The sequence below is a fragment of the Poromitra crassiceps genome (assembly GCF_964638095.1).
Source record: "Poromitra crassiceps genome assembly, chromosome: 8".
NCBI lineage: Eukaryota > Metazoa > Chordata > Actinopteri > Beryciformes > Melamphaidae > Poromitra > Poromitra crassiceps.
The window spans coordinates 46,919,470-46,930,067 of NC_139629.1; the positions used below are offsets into that span (position 1 = coordinate 46,919,470).

At 43.6% G+C, this 10,598-nt stretch overlaps 1 protein-coding gene across 2 annotated transcripts; it reads right to left on the reverse strand.

Annotated features, from left to right (window-relative positions):
• Positions 1–314: 314 nt before the first annotated feature.
• On the reverse strand, positions 315–10,598 carry rnf114 (ring finger protein 114). Of its 2 annotated transcripts, none has more exons than XM_083640964.1 (6): positions 10,451–10,598; positions 9,678–9,828; positions 7,229–7,335; positions 6,944–7,058; positions 6,681–6,788; positions 315–2,199 (listed from the first exon to the last, which is right to left on the reverse strand). In XM_083640964.1, the coding sequence occupies exons 1-6, from the start codon at positions 10,585–10,587 to the stop codon at positions 2,134–2,136; spliced, it is 684 nt and encodes a 227-aa protein (XP_083497090.1). In that variant the 5' UTR covers positions 10,588–10,598; the 3' UTR covers positions 315–2,133. The 2 variants fall into 2 exon arrangements, with proteins under 2 accessions (XP_083497090.1, XP_083497091.1); XM_083640965.1 differs by having other exon boundaries at positions 9,678–9,872; positions 10,451–10,588.

Consider the following 10,598-nt stretch of genomic DNA (forward strand, 5'->3'; position numbering starts at 1 on the left):
GAGTTTGGACTGGTGCACCTTACACATTACCTCCCCCCAAACTGCTCTCTCTCTCTCCCCCTCACAACCACACATACTCTATCTCTCTCTCTCTCTCCCTCACACACACACACACTCCGGTGATCCATCAGGGCCGTGAGTGTTGTTTCTCCCCCCACACGTCTCGTACACACAGGTATAAATCACTCAGCCTGATTTCTGGGGCCAGGGTTTAAATAATTAAAGAGCTTTAATTTATCAGGATTTAGCACCCCAGACAGTAAGGCTGACAAAAGACAACGAGAGATATATTGAGAAAAGAAAAAAAACAGCCATTACACATGAGAGGCAAATGCAAAATTATTACACATTTTTATTGGAGAGAAGAAGAAAAAAAACACACATAGGCCTAAGTGGCACCATGGACAGTGTGAAAAGGCATTCAGGTTCTGAGCCAGCGCTACTTCAATCTGTGTGTGGATAATGTTATTTACCCATTATTATTGTTATTATCATTATTAGGTCGTGAATGCAATGAAACTGTAAAGCTTTGTACTATATGAATGATTTATGACACATTAATAGATGAAAAACATCACTGACTTACTAAAATAACCCAATAACACAGATAAGAAATAATGATAATTTACGTTTTACATCTAAATTAAAAATAAAAATATTTCAGATAAAACAGAGTGAAACTGAAATTTTCCCATCACCGTAATCTTGCCTACTCTACATGCTGCCAGTTATTGGAAGCATGTACAAATTAACTGATGATATTTTTCCTCTGGATTCTTAGCAGCGATGTTGACAAATGTGAAAGCCAGCAAAAGAGAATGTATGGGGGGTTTTTTTTGGAGGGGAGGGGGAATCCGAGACACTGGGCATGAGAAATATACTACAGCAAGTTACATCTAAATCCACATTTCAATGCTGCACGTCATCAACAGTCTAAATGTAGTTGCGGTTATTCCAATAAAACTATGACAATTGCCCACACTGCAAGCTCAGTTTCGAAAATCTTTTCTATGCTGCGTTTGAACACAGCACCCAGGTTGAAGAACACCACATTGAGGGAAGCACATTTATAGAATAAAATCTGTATGTCTTGCAATGGAGTCGGGAGGGTGGTGAGGGCCACAGGATGGAACTCTACTGCCCTCCTGTGGCCGAAAAGATGTAAATTGTTGCCACAATGACGATGAGAATCACTGAACTGAGCGATTATGATGTACTGTTGGCCTAATACTCACATGTTTGACTTGACCGGCTGAAATATTAGCCCTATGAGGTTTTGGAAGTCGGGAACAAGATCTACCAGCAGGCACAAGGACATAAGGGAGAAACATTAAAAGAAAAGAAAAACAGCCATCTTAGGCTTTGTTTGACCCTCATATTTATTCTTTGCAGTAGATCTCAGGGGGGGAAAATAACATTAAAACACAAAAACACACACAGACGGCGCACGCACACGCACTTAAACCAGACATGTAGAGTATCAACAAAAAATAACTCTTAGAAGATAGAGCTTCCATCTGCAAATTAACTACAAACAAAAAAAAAAAAAAAAAAATAATAATAATAATAATAATGCAGTGGCTTTTCATTTAAACATGCAGAGTCGCTCATTTCAATACTTTATATTATCCTTAACATTAGCAAAGACTTCACTGGGTAAAGTTTGTGGATTTCTGGCAATAGTTAGCCACCTAGTGGTAGAACCCTCTTATAACATCAAGTATTGACGACAGTTATGAGTTTGAACACAACTTTGGATTTGTTGGGCTATATGAAACAATGCCATCAATGAATGGCCAGGTCAAATAAACATGGTTTAGTGGATAGTCAACAATCTATCAAGTCTACAGGCTCCATTTAGGGGAAGATACAAGATGATCACACCAGTAGCACTGTATCAGTCCTAAATCAGAGAGCACATTATGCTTTTTTGATTTGTTTTTACCATATAGCGAGATTAATTTTGGGAATAATAAATTCCTAGATGTATAGTTACAATACCAATTCCCTGTGAAGCTGATTCCCCATGGTTATACCACCATCCATTTGATGGCAGAATGATGACACAGTACTTGTACAGCACACAATCTCTCCTTTCTTCACTTCCTTCTCTGGTGGATTGCACTTCACAATTCAGTTCTCCATGAGGGAACGCTGGAGAGCCTCCTGGATCATTGTGTGCTCATCTGTGGAGTAATCCTGAAGAGACATGGGTGGGATGGAGTGAGAGAACGGCCCCAGTTAGTTTACTAATAATAATAATAATAATAAGTCATACTCCAGCAGGGTTAGCGTCAATTCATAAATGAACTCGCCAATTCCGCTACAACTGAGGAATTGGAATTTGAAAAAAACGACAGGACGCGGAAGTGGAATCGAATTGGAATTTCGGGAAATTTAATTTAATTCAATGAAATTCTGTGAAAATCCATGTTTTTGTAGCACATATCTGATATGACATGTTGTGTTATACTGTAGATTATAAATAGTGAATATTATAACATGATGTTGTACTGGGGGTTGTCATCGAGGCTGATTAAGAGCACCTGGGCCCGGTGTACTCCTTGGCTTAAGACTTCAGTAGACACGTTTACATGGAGCCTACTAGTAATCAGATTGAAATCTATCTATCATCATCATCATCAGTATATAAATGGGAGCTGGGACTCTGTCTGTCGGTCTGTCTGTCCCACTGATGACATCATCAGTGATGTTATAAATCCCACTGATGACATCATCAGTGAAGTCATAAATTCACTCACACACACAAAGTCACGAGAGCGACTGAGGGAGAGGGAGAGCGAGAGGGGGAGAGAGACTGAGGAGAGGGAGAGAGAGGAGATGGAGAGGAGAGGGAGGGAGAGAGAGAGAGAGGGGAAGGAGAGAGACAGAGAGAGGGGGAGAGACTGGGGGAGACGAGCCTAGGCATTGTGAAAAGACTGATCAGTGATGTCACACACACACAAGGAGGCATTGTGACAAGACTGATCAGTGATGTCATGGGGGGCACACACACTGATGTCATCAGTGATATCATGGGGCACACACACACACACACACACACACACACACACACACACACACACACACGGAGGCATTGTGATATCACTGATGCAATAACATTTGGTGAGCAACACACACACACCCGCACGCACCAATAGGGCAGGCGAGGCCACGCAGCAGCCGAGCACGATTAAAGATGCTCCATATAAAGACCTCAATCAGATTAACCGGCCCAAACCGAGTGAAATCGGTTGCAGGGGGCTAGTTTAAACCTTTTCATAAACCGATCAAAAGAAACATGCTATCATGTAAATGGTGAAACTGATTACTCTCTGGCTGCGTTCTTTCTGCGCATGCCCGTGATGACTAGGGATGGGAATCGAGAACCGGTTCTTGTTGAGAACCGGGTCCCAGTGAATCAATTCCTTGGAATCGTTAGCCAAAATCCTTAACAATTCCACTATCGATTCCATGCGCGATAACGTCACACGCTGCGACACGCACGCAACGCAGCCTTGTTTTGTTTAGACCGCAGCCACCGGTCTAGCCACCGTCTAGGCAGAAGCAAAACGATGACCACAGTGCCACTTGCAATGCTTGCAAAACCTCTATTTCGTCAAAGGGGGGAAATACTAGCAATATGCAGAAGCATTTGTCCACACAGCATGCAATAATTTTGGAGGAATGTCACGTTTCTGATGTGCTACGGAGTGACAATAACGTGGCTAACAGCAGCGCGGCTAACGTTAGCGCTCCTCCAGACCCTGTCTATTGTGTGTTTATTGTTTGTGCCATTTGTTTCATTGCGTAAACCAGATTTCACCAATACTCCATTTCCATCCATTTAATTTAGAGGATGATGACGTTCAGAGTCAGACTGGTTCAGAGGCTGCAGCAAAGTACTTCTTGTGCTGCGCACTTCTAGCCCCATTCACCCAGGCAGGGAAGAGTAAAATGACCGAGGCGAGGGTAAACGAATGTCACCGAGCAGTGACTAGTTTGTCTGACATGCCAGCTAAAGTAAAATGTCAAAGTTGCATGTTGTCATTCTAACCACTAGTTCTGTTTCATTCATTCCCACTATATATTTTCTATAGGGAGATGACAAAGATGCTCAACCCAAAATACAAACCCCCAAACAAAGCCAGTTTAACAGACACTGATCCCTGCTTGGTATGGGATTGAAAAGAGCAATCTGATCTCAGAGCTGAATAAGAAAAGAGCAATCTGATCTCAGAGCTGAATAAGAATACATAATTATAATGATAATAATATAAAAGAAAATTAATGTTAATAAACCCGTTTGTACTCTTTTTTTTTCCCTTGCCCAATGAGAATCGATAAGAGAATCGATAAGGAATCGGATCGATAAGCAGAATCGAAAATGGAATCGGAATCGCTAAAATCTTATCAATTCCCATCCCTAGTGATGACGCCCTCCATCTCGAAGTAAAGGGGACTTCCTGTCTGCGTGCGGCAGGAGAGGAGAGGACCTGCTGCCAGAAGAGTTATTTTCTAACGATGCACGTGGACAAAGTGGATAGTTTCAACACTCCGGCGAGGAGAAACCCGCAGGGAGTAAGTAGGCTATAAAAACTCCTCGTCAGGATTCTGTGTTTCTCATTTCCATGTGACAGTCCATATGTCTGGCATAATTCACACTTTAGGCACCGGAATATTTACAGCATGAATTTATTTTTCATTGCACTTGTGGCGTTAGGAGTGTGTGAGAAATGTCAATAAATTGCTTGAGTTTCACGGTCAAGTGCGAGAGTTAACAGACCTGTCAGTCAAGTTGTATTCATCCACTTTTGCGCATGTCGCACAGCTGTTCAAGTATATGCGTCGGCGCATGTAAACACCAGATCGCCATGTAAACAGTTGCCCCGATATCTTCAAACCGATTGATTTCAAATCAGATTGAGGAAAAAGTGTGCATGTATATAGGCAGCTAGTGTCTCTCACCCTCCTCAAGCTGTGTTCACACAGAGATATTTATTTATCTCTCTGTCGCTCGATTCAACCCTTTGGAATCGCTCTGTCGCTCTGTTTAAATCGCTCGTCAACAGGCACAATAATTGACGGACATCTGGGGGCTATAACGTTACGCAATGTTGTGATATTTGTCCACTACGAGCCACCGTAGTTGTTTACAAGCTAAGCCTATCAGCGTGCTCCTAACGCGAGCTCTATACCGGTAGTACAGACTTCACTTCATGTCAGCTGTCAATGCGGTTTGTTGCCACACAATAAACCAGCGGTTTCTTCCAAGCCAGTGTGATCCCCGACTCACTCTCACACGGCAGCCAATCAGCGTTGACTGATGCCAGCGTAATTTCGCTCGAGTTGGGATATTTCATCTCGGGCGACGAGCGAATTTTCTCCCTATCGCTCTGTCTCTGTCGCTCGGACGCCCAGCGACTTTTCTCCCGGGCGAATATACGCTCAATCGCTCGTTTGCATTGACTTTGTACGTAAACTCGATGCCATTGAAAAACTTTAATAGGTCGGTGTGAACGCAGCTTTTGAAGGTTTTCGGGGCAACTGTTTACATGGGATGTGATTGAAGACGATCTGGTGTTTACATGCACTCAGAGCGTGAAAGTGATGAATGCATCTTGACAGGTCTGCCAACTCTCGCATTGACCATGAGACACAATTGACACTTATGAACAAGGAGAGCCGGCACTCACGTAGGCTAATTGGGAAAAAAAGCCTTTTATTGGGCAATCAAAAATCGGACGTTTCGGCGTAAAGCCTTTGTCAACAATAGAGAAAGAGACACTTACAGAAATATATATACACACATACATCAAGGAGGGCACCAATCATCACGCAGGGCAGTAATGGGAGAATGCAAGGCACCTGTAGTGCACCCAAGGGTGCGGCCGTCAGGGCCGTGTGCAAAGAGGAGTTGTTGATCTGTCTCTTTCTCTATTGTTGACAAAGGCTTTACGCCGAAACGTCCGATTTTTGATTGCCCAATAAAAGGCTTTTTTTTTCCAATTAGCCTACGTGAGTGCCGGCTCTCCTTGTTCATTGATATCTATTATCCAGGCACCCGGTCTGTTTTTCATATAAGGAGTTGTGCGCTTTACCTCAATTCTACACAATTGACACTTCTCACATACTTCTTCAAGTACATTTTCTCACAGTGAAAAATAAATTCATACTGTAATCATCATACCGGTAGCCAAGAAGCGTGAATTATGCCAGACATATGGACTGTCACACGGAAATGAGAGACACGGAATCCTGACGAGGAAACGTTTGGAGCTTTATGTCAAGACAGAGGGCGTCATCATGGGCCTGTGCAGAAAGAACGCAGACAGAGACTAATCAGTTTCATCCGTTTACATGATAACATTTTTCCTTTGATCGGTTTATGAAAAGGTTTAAACTACCCCTCTCTGCATTTGATCCGTTTAACTGTCTTTGATTCACTAGGTTTTATTTGAATGTTGTTTAGCAAGTCAAGACAACCTCTCTCGGAAGTGGAATTCAATTAAATTAAATTCCGTTTCCTGTCACTCCCAATTCCATTCCAAGTCGGTTCACTTAGAACCGGGAGCGATTCCAACTCCAGGAATTTGAATTTGAAATGTACCACGCATTCTCAATTTATGAACGGTCCCAACCCTGGACTCCAGACATTATTGTTTATGGCGTTTACTTACGACAAATGTGTCATAGGAAAAGGTGTGCCTGATCTTCATGTGCTGGAAAAAGTCAGCGCTCCTGTAGTTTGGGTCCCCCCAAGGCATTGAGGCACAGATAGGGCACACCTAGACAGATCCAAAACAAGAGTAACAAAGCATTTATACACAATGACTCGGGTCCCATCCCTGAAGGAGGTGTGGAAGCGTGCGTGACTTATGTTTTGGATCGACTCATGGAAGCATGGTGGGTGGGGGATCCCACTGTAAGGTGGACCTCATACCACTTGGCGTGTGTCTCGAGCATGCTGGCTCGTGCAGTGTTCGACCAGGCCGTCCTGATCCAGGTTCTGGCAGTTGCAGTAAGGGCAGGTGAAGGTGTAGCGATTTGGCACTGGACTGTGGGAGAGAAGGAACATCAAGGTCTTCTTCATACTGCTGGCTCTTGAGCTCATTATTCTCACAATATTTGCTCCTCAGAAATTGGAGACTACGTGTCGCATTAGATGTCCAACAGTTAAGTCATTTTAGGATGATTTCCTATATATTGCAATGCCCCTTCATTTCACCTGATGATGGCAGGCTGGTTCTGGGCTGTAGTCCTCACTCCCTCCTCAATGTACTCCTGGTATTTAGAACATGCAGCTGTGTGTCCTCTCATCTGAGAAAGGCCGACCTGAGAGACAGGTGGGACACAATGAAAATCAAACAGCATATACTACTGGATCTACCAAACCCATACAAATGTTCCATCACATATTCAGCTTAAGTTCTGCTACTCTCTTGGGCTTAAGGAGGAACGTTGAAATGAGGAAGAACTGTAGATCTGTTTGAGTGCATAATGACTTACAGACTCCAATGATATATTGGTGTTTATGATTCATTGATGTCGTATCTTGTCCTGTTTTTATGTAACGTCCTGCCATGAAACGAATCTCACTGAAAATGAGTTTCCCCCACGGGGGCAATAAAAGTACCTTACCTAAATCAAAGTGTCATTGTAAAATTTGTGTGTGGAGAGATCTGGGGTGCGTTCAATCTGAAATCGGTCTGCACCGTTTTTTCTGGGTTGAACTCCAAACGATGTCAAACAGTGTGCAACGAGGTACGTTGTCTTTCGTTTGGTGGGTGTGTCAAGCCATGTCTACATTCTGCCGTTTTGTATGGATTCGCACTTCTTTTGCACCTATTGTCCACACTGCCCCTATTGTTTTGAGCCTCAAAGGCCACGTCTTTGCTAAATCAGTGGATGCTTGAAATTGTGGACGTGAGGAAATGCAGACCTTTTGAATTCCCCCTGTATATTCCACTGTAGCTATATATTTAAAATTCTGAAATAGAAGCATTGTTGGGATTACGTATATGGGCTGCCCCCAAAGTCAGCGAGGACGAAGATTCTTCAAGTCAAGCAGTCGCGTTTTTTGTTTGTTCGTCGTGGTTTTTTGGGTCAGGAAAGTGAAACTGCGCAGATACATTGACTTAGTTTCATAATGACGTCAGGAAAGTGAAACTTAAGAAAATCAGATGGCTCTCTCTCTCCCTCTCTTGACGTATACAGTATAGCAGGCCTCGCTGTCGCTGTAAAATAAAACAATTACAACTCTTATGCACTTTAAACACCTAGCTTGCCGTCACGCATGGCAGGCGCATGCCCGGCGCATGCCCAGTGTACGTGAATGGTCATGTAGCATGGTTTAACTTTTCAGGGGAGCTGTTATGGAGTCAGATGGATGAGAAGATGTTTAAACCTGTGTGTTGGACAGAGACACTTTATTCTGCTCCGTCCATGCAAACACCTTAGTGAGGATGTAGCATCAGGTGTGTCACCCAATCAGCAGCGATGTGTATGTAAACGCAGCGGTATTAACCCATTGATACCGGATGCAGCATTTGTGTGTGTATCCCTTTAAGACCGCGAACCGCGTTAACGCGGTTCGCGGTCTTAAAGGGATACGCACACAAATGAGGGATATACACGCAAATGCTGCATCAGGTATCAATGGGTTAAAAGCAGTGTGCACAATGGATCCAGCAGATAGGTGCAACGCATGCGTAACACAATTATAGGGCAGAGGTTTTCAAAGTGGGAGACGGGCCTCCTCAGGGGGGCCAAATCAGTTTCAGGGGAGGCTCAGTGAATGGAAGCAAAAAAAATATCACATTAGTTATTAAAATAAGATCTCATAGAATAGTTGAAATGTGTGTGATTTGGTTAGAGATAGAGATACAGTAGTTTTGGGGAACTAGGCATCTTGCGCGCTCGATTCCTAGGCTTGCCCGCCCTGCAGCTCGCCGAGCTGGCCCTGCAGCTTGCATACGCAGCTCGACCGCTGTGCGGGCTCACCTGCTCTCAGGACATCACTGATGATATCCCAACTGCTCTTATGACATCACTGATGATGTCACAAGGTCTATGACATCATCAGTGATGTCACAATGCACAATTGCTCAAGTGACATCACTGCTGACATCATCAGTGATTTCTGACATCACTGATGACATCATCAGTGGGACAAAAATATAAACAATACAGAGAACAAACACGTATTGACTCTTTTATATAGCCTATAGATTTGACAGTGTACCCCACTTTCCCAGTGTCAGAAACAAATAAATGCCTTCAGACAGACCTTTTTAAATGTATGTATTTGGTGTAGTCTGAAGTGTGTCAGACAGCAATATCAGGCTATCTGGGCTCAATTGTTGGGTCTATGGGATCAAATAACATAATCATGATCCCATAGGCATCCAGGAATTGAGCGAGGGGGGCTCCTTTTTCAAAGCTTTGTCTGGGGGGGAGGGGCCCACAGTCTCTGAAAACACCTGCAATAGGGTGTTCAATGCACCATCGTTTCCGTTTAAATAAACATTTGTTATGTTTTGTCGGGAATGAACACGCCCATGATGTATTCTTGATGCATCTAAAGTCCTGCGTGTTTTCCACATCCAATGCCTGCCTCCACATACGCAGGTCATGCAGAGGCTTTATTTCAGCTTTTAGACTGTCATCCACCGTACCTGAGCTGCGCATCCCTTGCAAGCCGCCACAGATGAGTGGATGAGGGCATCTAACTCAGTAGCTTTAGTCCAGTGGCCCAGCGCTGCCCTACATACTGCACAGACGGGCTTCTGGGGACGCAAACACTCTTGCAGGCAACTCTGGCAGAACCTGACAGTAGACACATGAAGAGATGTGATGATGAAGGAGGACTTCTAGTCAGAGAGGAGAAGTAGGGCAATCAGTTACTGTGACTGTAATGGGTGCTGATTTGGCCTCCAACCAAAAGGGAAAGGCTTTGTACAATGATTATATCTAGACCAACAGTTACATTTACTATCTGAAATAACAAAACATTGGCCGTAGTTTGCTGAAACATCCCTGTTAGCTCAGTTATTCCTGAATCGAAACCACTTCCTGAAGCTCCTATTGGAAAGTCCCCACCTCAAGAGGGCGCAGGGACTTGTAGTTCTTTTGACTGTTGACATGCCGAAACGCGATAGAGCATTAAACTACAACTCCCAAGTGAGGCCCCTTCTTTGATGTAAACAAAACTGAAACTGATTTAGCAAGCTGCTTTGCCTTTGCTAACTGTAGTAAATAAGCAAAATCGAAATATTGTCTGATGATAAAATGTAGACCTACACATGGCCGTTTTTTTAGCGCACGACATGATGATAAGCAAGCTTTTTCTCTCTGCATAATTCACCTCGTACCAACGCTGCTGCTAACGTTAGTAGATGTGGGTTATGATAGGGAAAGGGAAGACGGTCGAAGAAAAGCAAATACTCACGTATGTCCACATTGTGTTATTACGGGACTGTCGAAAATTTCGAGACAGACTGGACAGACAAATTCTGTCACGTCGCCGCTTCCATCGGAGACATTCCTCTTTTGCTGTGCAGAGCTAAAGCCTCCAAGCATCGCCATTTCTTTTCTTC